The sequence below is a fragment of the Lytechinus variegatus genome, chromosome 5 (assembly GCF_018143015.1).
Source record: "Lytechinus variegatus isolate NC3 chromosome 5, Lvar_3.0, whole genome shotgun sequence".
Lineage (NCBI taxonomy): Eukaryota > Metazoa > Echinodermata > Echinoidea > Temnopleuroida > Toxopneustidae > Lytechinus > Lytechinus variegatus.
In genome coordinates, this window is record NC_054744.1 from 21258911 (window position 1) to 21281398 (window position 22488).

The 22488-nt window shown below is 35.0% G+C and overlaps 1 protein-coding gene across 3 annotated transcripts; it reads left to right on the plus strand.

Moving 5' to 3' along the window:
• Positions 1 to 848: 848 nt before the first annotated feature.
• LOC121415708 (cactin-like) lies at positions 849 to 22322 on the plus strand. 3 transcript variants are annotated; one of them, XR_005970034.1, is made up of 20 exons: positions 849 to 997; positions 3380 to 3407; positions 3567 to 3928; positions 4743 to 4866; positions 5653 to 5718; positions 6263 to 6343; positions 7232 to 7303; positions 8856 to 8918; positions 9750 to 9804; positions 10612 to 10703; positions 12090 to 12243; positions 12692 to 12835; positions 13814 to 13923; positions 14528 to 14766; positions 15683 to 15872; positions 17034 to 17189; positions 17816 to 17899; positions 19594 to 19707; positions 20371 to 21000; positions 21759 to 22322. XR_005970034.1 is itself a non-coding variant. In XM_041609019.1 (18 exons), the coding sequence occupies exons 1-18, from the start codon at positions 909 to 911 to the stop codon at positions 20494 to 20496; spliced, it is 2508 nt and encodes an 835-aa protein (XP_041464953.1). In that variant the 5' UTR covers positions 849 to 908; the 3' UTR covers positions 20497 to 21052. The 3 variants fall into 3 exon arrangements, 1 of the variants encoding a protein (XP_041464953.1); XR_005970033.1 differs by having other exon boundaries at positions 3380 to 3928; XM_041609019.1 differs by lacking the exon at positions 21759 to 22322 and having other exon boundaries at positions 3380 to 3928; positions 20371 to 21052.
• Positions 22323 to 22488: the final 166 nt, after the last annotated feature.

Sequence of the window (22488 nt, forward strand, 5' to 3'; positions counted from 1 at the left end):
AGTAAGAAAGTCGATCCTTTTCCCCTGAATTGGTGGGCGCCAACTGGACGGCCATCTGGCCTGTACGTGATTCCCCCCCCCCCCCCAAGAAAGGGAAATAACGGACAATAAAAAGGAGGAGTAAAAAAAAAATGGGTCTACTTTAAAATATCCTGAAGCCGCTCCTGCTTGGTATCCCATCTTAACCTCTCCCCCCCCCCCCGCCTTTTTTTCTTCTATTTTTGCCATTATCGCCTTAAAGGAGAATGAAACCTTTGGACCGAGAAAGATTGTTTGAAAACAGAAAAATCAAAGAAACAGATCAACGAAAGTTTGAGAAAAATCGGACAAGTAATAAGAAAGTTATGAGCTTTTGAATATTGCAATCACTAATGCTATGGAGATCCTCACATTGGCAATGCGACAAACATGTGTGATGTCACTCTTGAACAACTCTCCCCATTACTTTAGTATATATTTCACTTAAATTGCCTCTTTTATTACATCTATCAGTAGAACATGTATTCTTTCTATAGGAGGGCATGTAATACAGATTTTTAAAGAATACATCATGGATAAAGAGTTTGTATCACCATACGAAAGAGCAAAAAGACACATTTTCAGGGTATTTCATAGTCCATCAAAGGGAAAGTTGTTCATCAGTGACATCACACATCCTTGTCGCGTTGCCAATGGGAGGATCTCCATAGCATTAGAGATTGCAATATTCAAATGCTCATAACTTTCTCATTACTTGTCCGATTTTTCTCAAACTTTCTTTGTTCTTATTCTTTGATTTTTCTGTTTCGACACAAGCCTACTTGTTCCCAAGGTTTCATTCCCCTTTAATTTCGCGAAGATACCATTGATTCACGCTTTAAACGTTAATCTTTCGGCCGCGACGATTTTCTAATTCTAAGCAAATCAGCATGGGTAGATCTAAAAGCGACAAGAAATCAAGGCGAAGTAGATCAAGATCAAGAGAAAGACGTAAAGACTATTCAAGGCATAGGAAAAGGTACGATATTTATTTGAAACAATTGGAAATTCGTACCAAGTTTAACCGTCGGAGTGTATCTGTGTGGTCCCATGTACCACAAATCATGTAGGGTATGTTACCTTACCGGTAAGGTAGCGGTATAGGCCTAGGCCTATACGAATTACGATTTTGTGTGTGTTTGTCTAGACCACTCACACTATTGCGAGGTTAGTATATACTATACGAACCTCGCACAACCAACATGTTTTTGTAGTGGATTTTAGAGTTGTCGTTAACATCGCTTCATAACGTGAATGATGTTAACCGAAAGTGCGAAACCCATTCCGCTAGCTACGCACCAGAGCTTTTTGTGGTAGAAAGCGTTCCATTTTCAAGTTTTAACATATTTTTTTAATTTAAAAAGAACACAAAAAAGAGCAATATCGGTTGCGCCTGGAAAGTGGCTTCGCACGTCTCTTCCACAGAAATAAAAGGAAGGTCGTTGGTGGCGCTAATACAGCCTAATACAACCTTAATTCAGCTTGGTGGTATTTTTAAAACTAGATTCATGATTCATTGTATGCGCTATTCCAATAATTGTTTGATAAAATAGAGACCCCAATAAATGCAATAACTTAAAAAACGTACTTTTTTCTTATTTTTGCTGATGGTAATACTTTTTGGAAAATATTCAAAACGACGACAAATTAAACAAAAAATATAGAAAATTCTATGTACCTTGAACGAAACCCCGCAAGCGCTACCGTTCGTTTGTCAATTAGCGTTCCACCAAAGTCTTTACAGTAAAAAGATTGAACACTTTGCCGACTTTCACGTAACGCTTTGCATCGATTTACGTGTAAGATAATTTTTGTGTCCAGTCTTTCAATTGTAGTGTCTTTTGGTAAGTTTCGCAGGATGACTTCATTCTGTAAGTCCTCGTATTGATTTTTCATAAATTAATATCATTTGTTGAATGCGCCGTGCCTTCAGTTCTCCTGTAGTCGGCGGCAGAGATATAACCATGAGTGGTCTGGACTGCAGATGTGCGTCAATCATGTTTGTTCTTTGGACTCCACTGCTGCAGGGATTTCCAAAGAAGTTTCTAGAGGGATAAGCTATGAGGAGAGAGAGTGTGTGTGTAGCAAGGTGGAATTTTGTTATTTGCCTAATTTAATGTAATGCGAGGTAAATTAATTTCAGGCCTTATTTACTTTCTTTGCTTTGGCCTTTGCCTTTGGGCTTGGCTTTGCATTCATGATTCAGCATTGCCATTGTCAGAGTTTGAGTTTGACTTGTCATTGTTTTTTAATGTTATTTTTAATTTTTATTAATCGAATGTCACAATAAAATGCATGTATGGTAGCGAAGTCGTAGATGTAATGTACTGTACGTATATGAGCTATGACAAGGAGATCTGGCTCTCTTGAACGCTTTGCCCCATGCCCATGGGCCATGCGCGGCACCAAGCCTTGAGGACTCCATGATGACATATACTTTTTCATCATGGAGCCTTGAAACTCTGTCCATACAGTCATAAGCAACACCTACATACCCGGATGGTTATCCCTGGGAAATCCGTATTTACAGGGTGAAATCGGTTTATGTGGTTGAATTGTATTTATCTATGAACCTTCGTACGCCTAATGCATATAAAGGGATAAAAATTATTTCACCATAAATGGCAAAAATGAGAGGTTTCTTACATGTACCAGACCGATCTTGTGTAGATCCCTCGATACGTTTGTCAACAAAGCAAATAATATAGGCCTGACCCTTGAATCTCTTCGTTATGACATACCTTCAATTAGGATGTTACAAAATGCCGTTTTGACGGACAATTTATAGATAAGAATTGTTATTTAACAAATACTAAAATTTAATACGCTATTATAAATAATTATTAGTATTATAATAATTACACTAGCAACTGTAGCCCCATACTGTCAATCTAAGCACTGCAATTTCTTGGCTCACCCTATTATTTTGCAAGTCCAAATAATCCCATAATATAGGTGGGGTCAGCCCACTTTGCAAAAATGAAATGTAAAAAGAAAGAGGGCTATAAAATTACCCTGTAATATAGGTGGGTTAAGGAAATCTTTGCTAGTGTTTAAAAAGAATTTTAGATAGAAACTCATGTACATTTTTTCTTCCTGTTTCAGATTCCTGCTCAACTTATCATAGTGGCCTGCACCTATAATCCAAGCTATGAGGGGAGTTACAAATTTATTCAGAGGTTCGAGATTCGGACCCTTGTCATGTCTTTCGTACATGTATGGTGACCTTAAAGGTCGGTCCCGGACGCAAATAATCATATCTATTTTATACATGTCTGACAAACTCAATTACAAACACGCACACTATTGCATTTTGTCACTCTTTGTTGACACATTGTATTCCTTTTATTCCTGCTGACAGAAGTGTAACAGAAAGCAGTGACAGTGAGGAAGAGAGACGGCGACACAAGAAGCAAAAGAGCTACAGGTCCCAGTCTGGATCCACACCAGATAGCAGCAACAGCGAGGATGAGAGTCGACGGCGACACAAGAAGCAAAAGGAATACAAGTCAAGGTCTAGGTCCACACCAGAGAGCAATGACAGTGAGGAAGAGAGACGGCGACACAAGAAGCAAAAGAGCTACAGGTCCCAGTCTAGATCCACACCAGATAGCAGCAACAGCGAGGATGAGAGTCGACGGCGACACAAGAAGCAAAAGGAATACAAGTCAAGGTCTAGGTCCACACCAGAGAGCAGTGACAGTGAGGAAGATAGACGGCGACACAAGAAGCAAAAGAAGCACAGATCAAGGTCTAGATCCAGATCAGAGTCCAGGTCTAGAAGCAAGTATGAAGAGAGAGATCGCCATCACAGCCATAAGCACAAAAAGAGAAGGTCTCGCAGCAGGACAAGATCTCGCTCTCCTATAAAACAACCTGATGTCAGACCGAAGACTGTTGTTGATGAAAAGTAAGTTGTTTGAACAGTCTTACTAAAGTAGCGGAAAAATAAATTCCAGCAAGCTGAGATCTTTGTATGTCGGATATGACAGGTCTTACTAAAAGCTGAGAACAATCTTGATGCACTATGATAAATTAATAACAACTGAAAATTATCAAAAATTAGGCAGTCATTAATAAAACAGCTGAGAGAAGTACAGATGATTCTTCTTGAGTCAAATCTCTTTGACTAAAGAATCTATTTGACGAAGGCAAATTTTGACTAATAAGGTGTAAATAACACAATATCTATATTCTGGTCTGAAATTATGCTTCAAGCTAAGTGATTATTCTTCTAATGGAAGGGCAACTTTGTATGCAGATTCACCCTGATGGTTAATAGTTCTAATAAAAGCTGACAAATTAAAAACATTAGTGATGTTTTGATCAAAATCCTTCAAAGGCATTGTAAATTTTGACTTAAAAAAAAAATATGTTATATGTGAGCAGCTTGCTCATATACCATCTAATTCAAATTCTGTTTTTTTTGGGGGGGGGAGAATATGATTAAAAAAATATATTCTAATAAAGGGGGCAGTATATTCACCACAGAAATAAAAACGGTTTCCAATTGTTGAGAAATTGTTGGCATTTGGGGAAATTTGTATCACAAAATCAAAAGTTTGAAAGTTCATAACTCTGATATTCTTTAACAGATTTTAATCAATCCTTTTTCTCTGTATTTTCTGCTTTAAATAAAACCAACTTATTATCAAGTGAACTTTCCCTTTTATGGAAATAAATATAGACTGACATATGTTTGATAATTTGCTTTTGCGGACCAGGATGAAGAAATCAGTGATGAAAGCCACAGAGACAATGGAAGAGAAGAGGCTGAGACGAATGGCCAAGAAACAGCTGAAAGACAGGAAGAGGAAAGAACAGATGGGATGGGATGAAGAGATGATGGTAAGATCAATAAAAAGATGTACACCTAGATTCTGACCTCGGTTAAGTGTTTCATAGAGCTGTAAGTTAGAAATGACATAATGCATGACTGATGACCCTTTCTTATGCTGAGTTTTTTTGAGTCAGCACTTAAGAAGATGTTCAAGTTGTGTATAACATGGACAGCTTTATGAAACATCCACCGGGTTCAATTCAAACTGTTGTCTAGAGGTATGATTTAACTATGGATAGACATTTGTTTCACAAATCTCTTGCATTATGGGTATAATTTATCATCTCATTTGACACTCAAATTGTTTATTCTGTTTGTCAGTAAAAATCAAAATAGTTTTCTCCAATGTTAAAACATGGGGAAAGAACAAAGTAAGTGAAATAAAATGTTAACAAGAAGTTTACATTTTTATCTTTTTTAGGATTTATGCACAGATTTAGACCAACCACACTTTTGAATTTATGCCATTGAAAACAGAAATTTTGTAATGCTATGCTATTAATTAGATATTACATTTTTTTAATGAAAGTAATGAATAATGTTCATAACCAGTATCTGTGTATAGATAGAGATCCATTGTCTTGTTTTAAATCTTCTGTTAATTAGTTAGTCAGTTAATGTTGATCTTGGTGATCATATGAATTTACTGAAATCATATTATTGAATTGTTCAATCCAGAGTTGTTGAAATCTGAGCAGGAAAATCTGTATTGTTTAGGTGCTGCTACTGCTGCACAAATTTGACTTACTGGTTTTATATCTGAATTATGTAGTTTGATTTTTTTTATTTAACAGGGCTATACCAATGAAGATAACCCTTTTGGAGATCCTAATCTATTGGACACATTTGTGTGGGTTAAGGTAAGAGCACATTTTATCTGTTTTAAACTGTCATTTATTTTGCTGGTTAATAATGACATACTCTATTATTTGAGAAGCAAAGAAGATTGCTGACTTCAAAAAAACTTTAAAGTCCTTAATTGAACTTACATGTACTGTGTACCACATTATTTTTATTTCAAAGAAATTGTGACTTTTCCAGTATATTCACTGGTTTGATATGTTCATGATTTAGAGGTTGTGTTTGTGTCTAGCGATGGCTATATGTTCAGAAATTGAAATTAAGCAATGTTTGACTTGCAGGAGAAAATAGTGAAATAAAACCATCACAGAAATATCAGAATACAGTAGAAAGAAGGATTGGTTATATTATAGTATATGTTTGTATTTTTTATCAAAATATTCATGAATTTATTGAAAGATTTTCATAAAAGTACAACTATATCGTAAATTCATATATGTTCATTAATTCATATGTTGATTGTTAGTATTTCATTAATTTGTAGTCATGCAAGTGTAATGCCAAAGTGTGATATTTTTCTTTACTTACCCGGTATTATTACAGAAAAATGAGAAACTGGGCATCACAGATGTTGAACCAGACCAGATGAAGAGACTTGTTAAAAAGAAACAGATTGAGAACAGGGTAAGAATTTGACACTACAAAGTCCAAGGGTTTTTATCAACACCATGTTTGGTTGACACATTGTTTTATCTGACAAGACACATGTGCATCCTAGCCATCAAACTGAAGGAATGTTGTCAGATATGACAACACAGGCAAAAAAAAAAAAAATTATTTTCAGCAGCTACTCTTCACAACCTAATGCCTAAATATGCAACATTAACCCTTTGTGCGCTGATCTTGCAATTTTGCACATTCATACAATTAAATTCAACAATTGTAATAATTAGTTTTCTCCCCTATCTTCAAATTATATATGAGCTAATAAAAGTCAGTAGTTTTTGGATAAAATCTATATAATAATAAGTATAATTGGTGCAATATGGATATCTTGAATTAAAGAAAATAACATGGAAACAACTGTCATCATTATCCCCCCAAAATTAATTCAGCGTGCAAAGAGTTAAACAAATAGCTTTTAACAGTGCAGTGATTGGGAATTTTTCAGGGCTCTTTTTTGTCTCGCCTGCATAGCAGAGTGAGACTATAGGCGCCGCTTTTCTGACGTCTGCGACAGTGTCAACATCAAATCTTAACCTAAGTTTAAGTTTTTGAAATGGCATCATAAATAGGTATATGGACCTAGTTCATTAAACTTGGAATGTTCACATTTTTAGATAAGTGGATAGCAATATGTTAATAATAAAAAAGCACTTGTACAGTATGACTAACATAAATATAATTTTGATGTTTTATTTATAGAACTTGATATGAAACAAAATAAAAAATATGTTTGCAGTTTGGTATTGATTGAACAAAAACCAGCTGAATTTGTATGTAGGAAAATCATTTTATGAAAGACTGAAATATTCTAGCATTTAATCATTGCGTTATGTTTGTATATTTCAGCTGGAGCTTCAGAAAGTGAAACAGAGAAGAATAGAGAGAGAGAAGGAGAGAGAACAGAGAGACAAAGAACTGGTAAGACTTGCTTTTTTCTTTCCATCTGGTAAATGAATATTTGATGTAGTTTTTATTGTGCTGTCAACTTTTAAAGTGGATTGTTGACAAGGAGTGTAAATGGAGGAAAATGAAAGGATTCTGGAAATTGAAGTGCACCTTCTGAGCACAAATCTTATTGTAAATTGTCTTGTTGATTGTAATAATTTGAAGTACATGCATTCACCAAAGATTTAGCTTAATATAATTAACATCAATTCCTAAACATTTTTCTAAAAATTGAATTACATTTAATTATGCTTCCCGAAACTCATTCTAAGTTTCACTGCACGTTATCCGAAATCATTTTCTTGTGCTTAACCATTTATTTTTATGAATTTATATACATGCTTTCATAAAAATCTGCGCATATAATTTCAATAATTTTATTTTAGAATTTCATTGACAGATCTTGAATATATTCCCTGTAACATGACTGAGCTCTAATTTCTTTTTTATTTGTATTTTTCGTAAAAAAAGGTGGTTCTGTACTTTTGACAAGGATATTCTACATCAAATCAATGTTTACATTTCTTGATTTTTTTTCTTTAGTTTTTTTTCTTCAGTTTTTGATTGTGTTTTGTCAATTCCATCAAGTGACCATAATCCATATTAAACTGCATCTCATGCTACACAAGTGCATCAGTTGGTTGGACAGATGGACAATTTTGGCTCCCATCTTCCCTGGCCAACAAAGATGCAAATAGCAGACTGATTAAAATTCCATTTGTATCGTCTTTGCCAATTTTGAAACCACTTATCATTATTTAACTTCATTATTTGTTGTGTTTTCAAAAGTGTATAAGGGCGATTCCATGCTAGAAAAATCAGCCATTTTCACAACATTTTTCAACCTACTGTCCAAAGGAACGAAAAACTTCAATTTGCTTGGTGGTAATATTAAAGTACTACTGGGTAGACATGCAAAAAACTGACAACCAACAAAAATATGTTGTCCATAGGTGAATTAGAGCTTAAAATGTTGCGTGTCATACGGGACATTTCTGCATCCCGTACGACACACAACATTTTCACCTATAATTTACTCATAATCAATTTTTGTGTGTAGGTTATTAGTTTTTCACATGACTACCCATTATAGCTTTATCATTGACAAAAAAAGAATATTTTATTGCTGAAGCATTCGGCTAGGATACTAGAAACTGTTGTCAAAGTGTCCCTTATGACACGTATGGAATCGCCCATAAATAAGAATATTGGTGAAATGTTTATTACTTTCTGTACAATTTGGATTAGGATCTGGTTAAAAAAAAGTACTAAGTTAAAGGAGTAAAATTAGTCCAATGAATGGCATAATGGTAATAAACTATTCATGATATGGCTCAACTCTTGTTTGAACAGTTTTGCCCTGGAATGCATACCATTCAGTGGGTGAATTTTCTGTCTTAAGTTCTCAAACCAGCTTGATGAAAGTGTACTATTCTATTCTTGTATAGATTGAATTGATGACAGTCTGATTGATTTCACTAAACTTATCGTTTTTAAACACTGGGTGTATTATTTGTGTTTACAGGAAGAGTTACAGAGAGCAAGAGAAGCTGATTATTACAAGGAATGGGAGAGACAGGAAGACCATGTAAGTAATGAAACAGATTCATATTTACAATAATAACAAGCATTTTTTAGTACTTTGCTCCCCATAGTGCACCATATCTTACGGTTTACAAAACAATCAATTTTGGGAGAATTGACTTGAATCAAATACTGGAATCTATGTGCAGGGGCATTAGCACAAAAGGGAGTATTCTAAACTCAACCTTGTTGAATTTTTAATGATTGGTTTTAAACTTCATATTGTTGATTCTTGTGTCTTTTTTTTTATTGCATATTCATTTAAGTAGTTAAATCTTTAGTTTATGACTCATTTGGGAAGGAAGACCTTCGGGTTATAGTTATTTAGTTAATCTTTTTCCTTTCCCGGCATCCATGTGACTCTCCTTATCCTATTGTTTGTATATGTTGTATTATGTTTCATCATGCCGAATAAATAATAATAATAATTTTCAAAAGTTCATTAGATTTTGCATTAACAACCCCCAAGTAGGGTGTGGTATTAACATAAATCTGGGTTTATTTCGTATATTGTTGATAATAGCAGAAGGACTTATCTAGATGTTATGACCTTTCATTTTAGACAGATCACATAATGCAATACTAATGAGAACAATATTTTGATAAATTTGCAAGGCTTTCTCATGAATCATATCAAATTTTATATTTCTGTATGACATGCACATATATGATGTGTTAATAATTTGTATTCTTTTGCATGAAGTTTTGCACCTACATGTACAGTGAACAATTTGATGATTTAATTTACTATTGTCATTCATAAATTTTCTACACTGATTTGAATCTGAAGTACTGTCAAGTTAAACCTCCTTCATGTTTTCTGCCTTCCTTTCAGTTCCATTTAAATCAAGCTAAACTAAGGTCTAAGGTCAGAATCAAAGATGGCAGAGGTAAGTGGTTGTTAGTACTATTGCTAGCGTATGTGATAAGCATTGATACGATTACATGACCAAATATAAAGAACAGGAGTACTTAATTAATGCAGCATTAATTGCCCCCCCCCCCCTGGAATCATTGATCCCTTCCATGAATATTCTATTGAGTTGTAATCTTCCTTTTGGTACCATTGAACAAAGAAGGGAGAGGGTCAAAATGGTGTTGAAAATACTGAAAGAACAGTGATACTTGTTTATTGTATGGACCTTATGAACATTCTTCACTTTTTATTGAGTGGGTTATGTTCATCCAGTTATAATGAGTAATGAATATTTATGAATCTGAGATTTCCTTCAAACAAAATTGGCTTCTTTGTGAATTTTATGAGATTTTGTAATTGAACATGATACAGAGATGTCAGTCTTCAGGCTTTTGCCTGGTTTTAGCCATTGACAACTTCCAATTTCTGGCTTTTCAGGCTGTAGTTTGTACAGCATCTTTTATTATATGTACCGTATATAGATGATAATTGTCATTTTGATATGGTCATTTATATAGTGCAGCTACTCAGTACTATGTAGCCTCACATATATGTATGATTTATTTGATTAAATAGACAACAACTAATAAAAAAGCTAGCAGATCATCTTTGAGTCATTTCTGTCCCAATCATCAAAATTTTAGAAAGAAAAGATATGGAAGCATGTTAAGGATTGGTAAGAGTTACATTTACTGGAAAACTCTTCTGAATAACCAGGGTTTTTTTTTATTGAATATTTGAAGGTGCTTTATAATTTTCATCACCATTTATCATTTTGTAGGCAAACCCATTGATCTGCTAGGACAGTACATCAGTGCTGAAGATGATGAAGATATCTCTGTTGAGATGCAGGAACCGTATAATGTCCTCAAGGTAAGTGGTGTCCATATCTTCTAGAGTGTAGCAGGACATTCCCCCAGGCGAACAAACTCCCATGGATTAAGTGCCTGACAAACATGTTCGTAGAATGCATCTCAATCCGTTGATACATCCCTTGAGTGCTTATCTCTCTAGTGATATCTTTACCAATATGGCAATTCCTACAACTATCATAGGAGTTGTCCTTGAATTGTTGGAGGGGGAAGTGGTCACTGAAGAACCTTTTTTACTTCTTTTTTTTTTCATATTTTCTTATTTTACTTTGTGGAGATTCAAGGCAAAGGAGCAGAGGACTCCTTTTCTCCAGATTTGAAGTAAAATAGAAATCAAAGTGGAAGTGTTTTGTACAGAACATGTTGATCATTGTCATATGAGAAATATCTGCAAAGTTAATCTGTTGTCACACAAATGTATATGTTGTCCACATCTTTTCATTCACTTTGCATACCTGGAAAATTTTATGGAAGGCATCATGGTTTACAGGGAACTTGATCAAGAAAGACTGTTTAGTTCTTGAATGATGATACTTGTACTAACATTGAACAGCATTGTTGCCTTATTTTTATAAACTTTTTTTTAAATACTTTATTTGAGACACAAGTGTTGTGTTGGGGTTGGATCTTATTGCTCTTTTACTTTCAACCAGACTTAAAATGAGACAAGCACTGCAGGATGTACAGTTCTTATATATGATGATAACTTGATGATGATAAATACATGAGTAAGTCTGATGGTGACTATACTCCGAAGATAAAGATAATATAAATTCTGCAGTATAAAATATAAACTCTTCTGTAGCTGTCTGTATGCTGGAACAATCTATAAAGTAATCTGTAATAATCTCTAACAGTCTGATTTGGGTTCAGAAGTGAACCCCTTTTATATTGGTCTGGTCTAGACTCTTAACAACAATTAGGTGTTGGTCAACCTTGGACGCTTGACCAAAACAATCTGTACGTCATAACTTTACTCTGAATTGGGGTAGTTGACCTTTTGTAGGGAGAACATGAAATGTAGTGAATTAGAAACTCATAAAATGTGTGTGCATCAGAAGAGTCACTGGAAGAATGAGTAATACTTTCTAATGAAAGTTGGAGCTGGTATACTTCCTGTAGAAGTATTGATTAAGTATTGACTATGTATTGATATAATAATGAATATGTGAGATATGTCTTATCATCACATAACACAAGGTCGGTGGCTCAATCCCCACTCTAACTCTTATGTCCTTTTGCAAGGCAATAAATTAAATTTGCCTCTCTCCACCCAAGTTTGAATAGTTGGCTGGCAAGACAGAATACATTGTATGCTGCAACAGTCTAATAGGGTATATATCATTTCCTTATCTTATCATTGTCATTATCATTATTCTAATGGTAGGGCTTGACCATCCCTGATCTAGAAGATTTGATGGAAGACATCAAGGTGTACGTGGAGCTGGAGCAAGGAAAGAATGTGGAATTTTGGAAAGATATCACAGTCATCGCTGAAGATGAACTTAATAAACTCAAGAAGATCACTCCAGAAGGACAGGGTAAGAATAAGTAAATGACAGCTACAGTTTTGGAAAGATCTCAGGAACAAGTGAACAGATTTTTTGTTTGTTTTTAGGTAGTTAATAACAAGAAAGGGCAAAACTGATGTGAAGTTTTGTGGACTAATCGTGAAAAATAATATACAAATGAGGGGTGAAAAATCATGACTGTAGTGTCAGATGAACTTGGAGACTTATTTATATTTGAGGCAGGTATTTGACATTATACTTTGTTCAATTACATATTGTTAGTAATTTGTTGTCAATATTTTTCATGGGCTTTTAAAGAAATGATTTAATTCATTTATATATTACTGAAATAAACCTATGTCAAAAATAAAATCATTAATTGACCAATGTATTTGACTGGTGTGTTGCCCTAATTTAAATGATACCCCAGATCGAAGAGCTTTTATTTAACATATCATATCTCGATATGTTTCCACAGAGGTTTCTGACCGACGAGAAGGAATCAATTCATCAGTCAGCTCTGATGTTGCCAACGTGTTTAAGAACAAGACTCATGTTCAGCTTCTGGCTCTAAAAAGTCAAATCGTCCAGAGGATACAGAGTGGCAACGCAGTCGATATCGGTAAATACTACCCTCTATGTTTCAATTGTTCAGTGATTTAGATATATGTATTGTTTTACTTGTACTTATTTTTTGTCTTGTTAAACATAGGATTGTGTACCAAAGAGAGAGAGGAATTGAGATAAGAATGATTTACTAAATGTTGTTCAATATCAGTTGCACAACCCTACATGTTTTATAAAATGAAAATCTTTTATGTAAAGATAAAGCCCTGCATTGACAAACATACATGTATCATCATGTGCTTCAATAAATGTAGAATTGCCAGACCATTTTTCCCTCATGGACTGCTGTGATATGTTAAGGGTGACACAGAACCATACCATTCTAGGCTTTGTTCAATCCTAGATATCTTGATAATCTTGAAACCTTCAAATTTCTTTTTCTTTATTTGTCCGTATGAACATGGTGATATGAACATAGCTCAATATTTTTAAATTGAATCCCAAATTTTTATTGTTTATATTGTTCAACAATTTTTATTGGGATTGTGCAAAATTTTCTCAATGGTTTCTGTGAGGTCTTGTATGCCTCTGTATGGACTTGTGGAAGTCCATGAAGACGGATGACATTTCTTACTCTCCTCTTTTTTTCTGTAATTTCTTACTTATATTTTATAATTCAATTTGTATTTGTATATTTTGTGAATTGTCTGTTTAAATGGTTCAATAAATTTCAATCAACCACATGACTGCATGTGATGAGCTATTTATGTTATTCAAACACCAAAATAGCTATTCTTTCTATGTCATCCTATGTTTATGTGATAGTGAGAATTTATTTTTGAAATCATGCTCTTTCACGTCTCAGCTACTTCCTGGTTTATTTTGATCTTCAATTTCATGACAATCTCTTACTTAGGAATTATTGCTGCTCACTTAGACTTTGAAAACAGCCTTATTTGTGTGCTAACCATATACAGATGAATTGCTTTGATCTCAATACATGTGTGCAAATGTGTGTGCTATGTTTATTTAGGTTACTGGGAGTCATTACAGCAGCAGTTAGATGCACACATGGCCAGAGCTAGACTAAGGGAACTTCATCAGGAGAAATTGAGAAATAAATTAGCTGCTCTCAGACAACAGGTAGGTTGAATTTAAAATTTAAATCTAATATTTATTAGGACTATGCAGCTCAAAACTTAAATATCACATGAAATTATACTTGTATATACCTTTGCATACTGAGAGTGGTTGCCGGAGCCATTATGATTTTTTCTTTTTTTTTCTTTTTTTCAAAATAACTGTTTGAGTGTTGACAAGTTCAGTTTCAGAGCTACTGGCGATATCAGCCATGGAGAATGATTTGTGAAAAGAAATGGAATGCATGTAAAAGCTTAATAATCAAGTATCACAAAATTCTTTTGACGCTTTAATTTCCCAATAAAACGATGACAATATCACCTTAAGATCGATCCCAGACATGGATTAACAAATCGAATACCAGATATGAATATTAGAATTATTGAATGTGCCTGATAAATAGAGGAATGAATAGATTCATGTAGATTGACCAAACAAATATCCATTTATTGCTGTAGCAATTGGCTATCCAAAAAGAGACTAGATATTTTTACCATTGTTATCTTAGTATGCCCTTGTGATGATCTTTTGTCATTGATGTCTATTCATAATTCATTGTAAAGAGAAGTCAATGTTGAAAATGAATTATAAACCATTATTCATACAGCAAGGAGTAGAAGCAGCACCCCTCTTCCCTTCGGCGGAGTCTACGTCAGCCGGTTGGGACCCCACCGAACAAAAAGAGAAGCCATTGACAGAGAGCGCTGAGATAGACATTCCCTCCGAGGATGATGAAGAAGAGGAAGAGAAGAAAGAAGATGAAGCAAAGCCTGGTTCATCGGCAGATGTAGAGGGCGCTGTAGGAGGCGAAGAAGGAGCAGTGGGCGGAGCTGCAGCAGAAGAAGAGTAATTTGATTTTTTAATTTGTTTTTTAATTTAAATTTTGTATTTCACGCTTGTTTTGAAAGTCATATTCTTATGATATTCATAGGATTGAAGATTGTAAATATATATACATTTATGCATATATATGCATCTATGCATTTTGTTAATATATAACTACTTTGTCAGCTTGAATGAAAGTTCCTCTCAGATTATGTTGAATTGTAGATACAGGAGATATTTGTTTCAGCAAATTGGTTCAGAAATGGAAGAAAAAAAATATGCCCTATAAAAGTGGCCTTATCCTAATAATGAAAAAAATGAAGCCTGCTTTAATGTTTTCTATTTCTATATTCTACTAATACTGTCTCTGTATATAGGCCAGAGTCCATTTTGACTGAGGAGGATCTTTCAGAGGAGAGCTATATTGAAGTTTGAAGCCTGCTCTAGTGTTTTCTGTGACTATGTTTTACCTTCTATCTCTGCTTATAGGCCAGAGTCCATTTTGACTGAAGAGGATCTTGCAGAGGAGAGCTATATTGAAGTTTGAGGCCTGCTTTAATGTTTTCTATGACTATATTTTACCTTCTATCTCTGCTTATAGGCCAGAGTCCATTTTGACTGAGGAGGATCTTTCAGAGGAGAGCTATATTGAAGTTTGAAGCCTGCTCTAGTGTCTTCTGTGACTATGTTTTACCTTCTATCTCTGCTTATAGGCCAGAGTCCATTTTGACTGAGGAGGATCTTTCAGAGGAGAGCTATATTGAAGTTAGAGGCCTGCTTTAATGTTTTCTGTGACTATGTTTTACCTTCTATCTCTGCTTATAGGCCAGAGTCCATTTTGACTGAGGAGGATCTTTCAGAGGAGAGCTATATTGAAGTTTGAAGCCTGCTCTAATGTTTTCTGTGACTATATTTTACCTTCTATCTCTGCTTATAGGCCAGAGTCCATTTTGACTGAAGAGGATCTTGCAGAGGAGAGCTATGTGGAGTACATCCAAGGTAACTACAGCCCCAGGCTCCTGGAGCAGAAGGACCTCTCTATAGAGATATTTGTGCAGGATCCGGACGAGGATAAATTCAAGCTGGAGACGGCAAGGAAACATCTTATCAGTACAGGATCAGCGGAGGTAAGATTTTGTCTAGGATTGTGCTTTATTAAAAAGGTTTAAACCTTTGGTAACTGATGGTAAGTTGCAGTTTTTGGCTTTCATATTTATGGTTTTGTTTTGTTGCCGACAACAACAAATCATTGTGGGTGATGAAGAACTTGAATTGCATTTATATACTTGCAGGAATGGATTCTTGTACTTTTAGAAGAATCATGGATGAGAACATTGTTAAAAAAAAAATTACAATTGTTTTATAGAAGTGGCGATGTTAATTTGATTTTAGTGCATACCGTACAGACCAAATTCTTTTTCTCTGGGAAGAAGTTCAAGTCATGATTTTATGGAAACCGTCCATTTAACTACTGAGGTCAACAGTTTAAAAAGCATTGTTTTGTCATTTCCTTCTCTTGAAATGTTGGTAGTTTTTCATTTAATAATATGCATTTAGTGATGGAGGTATATTTCTTGTACACTGTAGTCACTCCAATTAATCATACATATAAATTCTACGATCAGTTGCTAAGATTTTTTACAAAGATCCGGAGACTTTGGAAATTACCCACTTCTGTTCTTGATTGATTATGATAGTGTTCATGCAGTTTTTGAGGTCGTAGGCAACTCCATTGTCTTTGGGTGGTTTATTCTCATGCAGGATTTCATCTCCGCTTTCCTGATCCCTTATTATTTTGAAGTGAGAAGATTAGAAAGGGAAAAGATGCTGTGTGAGATTCCAGCTGAAAGAGATGATCATAAATGCAATGAATTCAGGTTGAAATGTCAATGAACAGAATTCAAATTGTTAGTAAATAGAGTGTGTGGAAGGCACTGGGGCCCCACCAGATAGAAATGGGGATTATTATAATGGATGATACAAATATGGAATTGTACCGATGTTTTAAAGTAGTCAAATTATCTTAAAATAAATGCTTTCTTTACACGTATTGAAAAAGAACTCCTGTTTGGCTAGCACCATTGGGGTCCCAGGATGGTGTGAGCATTCAAAAAATCTAGTTTTATTAAGGTATCTTTAATAAACAAAACAGAGAAAGAACTTAGGATAGAATGAAATTAGTTCTGTTTTACAGAAATTATGTATTTAGTGATTCATTGCATTGTAAGTGGCTTTACAATATGCGTGGTGGCTACTTAAACTAAGTATTACTTCATTTCCTTTAACAGACTGATGCTGAGACAGAATTTATCAAGAAAGCCAAGCAAGAAATGGGTAAAGACGAATCAACCTTTGCCGTGGAGGTCAACTTGGAACAAAAGCCATACATGTGGTCTGACAAGTACAGACCTCGTAAGCCCAGATTCTTCAACCGTGTGCACACTGTGAGTGAAAAATAAGACTTTTTGCCCCCCCCCCCCTCCGACCCACGAATTTCATGAATGATTATCACAAGTTTGTCTTAATCAGGGGTTGTTTGATATAAATGATTGTAATTATACACAACCTTACAAATGACTTGAAAATAGTGCATTTTCAGGTTTTCTGAGGTACTTTTAGTCCCAATAGCTAGAATTTAAATGTGATATTTAGTCTCATAGCATGCAGTTTTAGTCTAAAGTGCCATATCTTAGAAAACGTCAGAAAATCCCCCCCCCCCCAAAAGAAAAAAAAAATCTTTTGCTCACCTTTACGTTTAGTTCCTCTTAATAAAGTTTCTTTGTATATCTAGAAATGCTTCATAAATATTTATTTATGAACCATTCCTAAAAATGACCTAGTAAGTTGGTATTGCATAATGTCACTTTTGTCCATTACCAGTTTATCTAAATGGATATATTGAACAGTATTTGGTCCAAGAACAGAATGTCTGAGATCAAGATCAGAATATTTGAGATTGAGAAAAGGAAGAAAACAAGTTTCAAAAGATTATAAACCTCTTTTAACAAAAAAAAATGATAAGCTAGCTTCAAGATTACCAGCTTGTTTTTTATAACTTTTTTTCAAACAGGGCTTTGAGTGGAACAAGTACAACCAGACTCATTACGACATGGACAATCCACCCCCAAAGATTGTACAAGGGTACAAGTTTAATGTGAGTTCATTAAAATATTAGTTGCTCTTCATCAGTGATTTCACCAGGAACTTGTCAGTGGTGGAAAATGGAAATGCTATCGCCCAATCTTTGCCTCGGTGCTCAGGGGTCAAATACTTGTCTGTTTTCAGAACTTATAGTTAGGAAAATAGTTTTCATATCATTTTTCTTGTTCTGAGGGGAACTTAATGCCATGCAGGTCAGAATTCTTTTAGTAGATGAAGGTTCTGACTTGCACCAACCTCTCCAATGACAACACTAGTCCTCATAATAGAGATGGTCATGGGGTTTTCTGTTGAATCCAAGGAATGTAAGAATTGGTGACAGGACATTAGCTCCTGCAGAAATTGCTCCGGGCTTGATTTGGTCTAGGGCTCAGGCTGTAGGGCTAGTGTCAGGGTTGCAATAGGTTTTATGTTAGATTTAGGGTAAGCTATAGTGTTAAATCTAGGATTGAAGATATTTGATTAGTTTGTGGAATTTTTATTCGAGCAATTGTCGCCAGAGCAAATGTAGAACCGTTGAATTATGGTGTCGATTACATTATATCTTACCATGTCTTATTGTGGTTAGTCTAAACGACTGGATAGTACGATGATGGAGAAGTGGAGGTATTTGTATGAGTGAGATGAGAAGCAAGACGGAGAGTATGATAGGGTAGAATTGTTTATCTTCACTTCCTCATTTAAAATAGTCAACATTTTCCTCTTAGGAACGGTTAGCTACTCTCGCACCATGATGACACTCCCTCCTTCCACTGCTTTCTGTCGTGAGCATCCTCCTTGTTTTAGAGTTTCAGACCTACCTCCCTGCTTTCTTTCTGTACCGTTTATTTTGCATATTTTTTTTTACAAAATTATGGTTGGAGAATTTAAAGGGCAACAAACCAGATGAAGTGTGAGAGACATTATCTTCAACCTTCATGAGGAAGGATCATAAATTGCTGATCCCATGCTTGTGAAAAGTTCTGGAAATAACTGTAATTTACACTAGTGGATCCAGCTCATTTGCAGCCCCATTTAAAGATCTGTTTGAAATTAGATTATTTACCATTGTTTCAATGTACACTGTTTGAAAGCTTTGCAGCTTTACGTTTTAGAAATCATGTATGCTACAACTACTACTTGTTGTTATGAAAAGAATAACAAAATCAAACAAGCAGAAGTCTGAACATTTCATTGAGATTGGATGCAAAATAGGAAAGATTTAATTTGTAAAGATTTTGCTTGGTTTACAAAACAAAATATATACACATGGATGCCATGCAAATAAGAGATCCATTGAAATTAAATATTAATTTTCTTTTTGTGTTTTATCATTAATAATTTCTTTTTGTGTTTTATCATGAAATATTTCATAAGTTTTCTTTTTGAAGTTCAAATCTACAAAAGGACATTTCAAATAATGAAATACTTGCTTAGTGTTTAGCATAATTGACTCTTTTGTTGGCATTTCTCCCTCATTGTGCATATAGTTCTTTTTGTTAAATCAAACAAAAATTAAAATTGTTACAATTGTCTGATTTCGATATAATTTTCAGTACTATGATTGCTTGATTTTTCTCTAGCAATTGACATCAAATTGGTCATTTATTATGGACTTGACTTTAAAGGTCACCCACCAACCCCTCCTACCTTTAAACTGGTACCACAAAAATCCCTACAAATCATGTTTTTATTGGTTTTTATTTTCAGATATTCTTTCCTGACCTCATTGACAAGAGGAAAACTCCAGAGTACACGTTAACACCAATCGCTCAAACACCTGACTTTGGCATTCTAACATTCCATGCAGGCCCACCTTATGAGGTAAGAGTTTGTTCTTAAAAGGCAAAGTATCCAGCATTTTACCCCATTTTCCCCCTCCAGTATTTATTACATTTTTTTAAACCTTTTTTTTTAAGAAGTAATTGCAATGATGCTGATGATGATGGTAATAGTGATAACATTAAGGATGCTGATGATAGGGATTATGAAGAGGATGAGGTTAATGATTTTGTAGATGATGGTGATGGTGTGATGATGATGCTGGTGGCGGTGGTGGTGATTATAATAATGGTGGTTGTATAGTGATCATGTTGTTTCTTGTGTTGATAATGTCAGTGATATGGAATGACAATTAGGCTGATGGTTAGAAAAGTCATAATGGTGGTGATGGTAATGTTGATGGTGTTGCCGACAAAGATAAATGATGATGATGATGATAATTATTGATAAGGATTTTATCTGACTGGAGGATTTTCTTTCGGGGGGCGATGAAAGAAAATAGCTTATGAATTTTTGACATGCACTGTGTATTTCTCACAGTACTTCTGGGAGAATAGAAGTATGTGCTATTTAAAAGCTTTTTGGAAGAGTGAAACATGGACATGAGAGTATAGAAAGAGGTTTCGTTTGCTTCATACATGTAACCAATAGAATAATAGAGGAGAAAATGATTGTTATCCTTCTTATTTTTAATTTACTTGACAGGACATAGCCTTCAAGATCGTAAATCGTGAATGGGAGTACTCTCATCGCCATGGTTTCCGATGTCAGTTCAGCAATAGTATCTTCCAGTTATGGTTCCGATTCAAGAGATACAGATACAGGAGATGAAGACACAGACTCAAGCTGGTTAGCTCAAGAGAATGAAGACCTGAACTCTAGCTATTTGAAAACCATGTTCCAATGGGGATCCCTTGTAGAATGGCTTGATGAAGCAAGACAGGTGATCATTTCATAAGAAACTTCTGGATCTCAATGTTGTACAGGAAGGTGAAGACTTATTCAAGCTGCACTGTCAGAGCCAAGGAGGTCAACACGAGGAATTCACCTTGCGAATGGATTTCTGGGCACCCTTTCATGAAGCTTATCAGCAACGAGTTATCATTCTCTGTCAGTTAGCATTGTAGCAATTATAGATCAGTGTGTCTCAGCAAATCAAAACCAAGGATACACTGAATTTCTCAAGAGCTGGCAATCTAGTCAATGCTGATAACTTTAAGGTAACACTCCGGGGCTCAGCTGCAGCAGTATGAGCAGCTCCGATCATGTCAATCCACCTTTCAGGTTGTTAAAGACTATTTGTAACAAGTTTTAAGTATAAATGCAGATGAGGTTGTTTAACCCTAAAAAGACTGGGGTGGGGGGCTGATTCAGCCCCCCCCCCTCGACATTTTTCGCGATAAATCCGCTGCGAGAATTTTTTTGACCGCGTCGCTCGCTGACTTTTTACTTTCAAGTCTCGCGCAACTTTTGAGACCAAAATTGTGACCCCCGGGTACGCGGTTCCAAAATTACGCAACATTTTGTAAGTGCATGCAGACCCCAAATTACTAAAAAACGTGAATTTGTGTACAAATCCAATGCAAATAGTGTTCTTAGCCAAAATTCATAAATGTATCATTATTTTTCCTTTTACTGCTTAAAATCAATTAATTTCATCTTGTTTATGGTCAAAATAAAGTCCCTGACAATTTCCATTGAAAAAACAATAAAAAACAAAAAGTCGAAAAACAAAGAAATACATAAGAAATTTAGAAAACAATAGAATACATGAGAAAATAAATGTGATTTTGAAATTTTTTAAAAATCAATTTGATCAAATGCCTATCTAGAGTATGTGAAACAAAAATTAGCATTTCAGGGGCATTATTTTATTAATTAGAGCAAACTTATGATTTTACGCATAAATTAGCATAATTAATGAGACATGAGATTTTTTGCAGAATTTGATGTTATAGTTTTGTAGATAATGCCATGGGTAACGCGTGTGCCAATTTTCGTCGCGATCGCGCGATCGACGGCCGAGATCATAAGGGGGGGCTGAATCAGCCCACCCCGTCTTCTTAGGCGTCGAAATAGCCCAGTCTATTTAGGGTTAAAGGCCACCACACACACCTTACGATTGGTCCAATCTGATTTTGGAACAAATCGCATTTTTCTCATTTTCTGATATGTGAATGAAGAGTATCTTTTTGAGGTTCAAATTAACCAAAAGAATATTAATATAACAATTGTTTTTAATGATAGCAAGCCTTTATTTTGGCGCAAAGGCCAAATTAGTTACAAATCATAGCTAATGGTACGATTGCTACGACATCATTAAGAGTATGACTAGATATTAAATTTTCTTTTATATTAAGGATAGCATCGTCACAGATTTGAACATAGGTATTCGCACAATGATTTAGAACACTGCGCCGTAAGATATGCCATGTTTAAATATTAGCATCAAATTCTACTGCATTTTATTCCAAAATCGGGTTGCAGAACAATCGTAAGGTCTGCGGTGGCCTTAAGAGAAGGAAAAGTAATCCTTTAAAAATAATAGGTATAAGCTCAGCCTTTCCAAGACTGACAGCCTATCTATTCATTTTTGTATACACTCATATGCTTTTCACATTGCATTTCCTTAAACTTATACTATCCTTAACCCCATACTATCTTTTTTTGGATTCACACTGTCTTTCTTAACCCCATACTATCTGCTTAGCAGTGGTTAACGCCTTAACCCCGGACTATCCAACAGCTAATGAATATTGATGATTTTACCATACAGAGCGTGATTAATGTGCAATTTCAACTTCCTTTTCCTTAGCCCAGTTT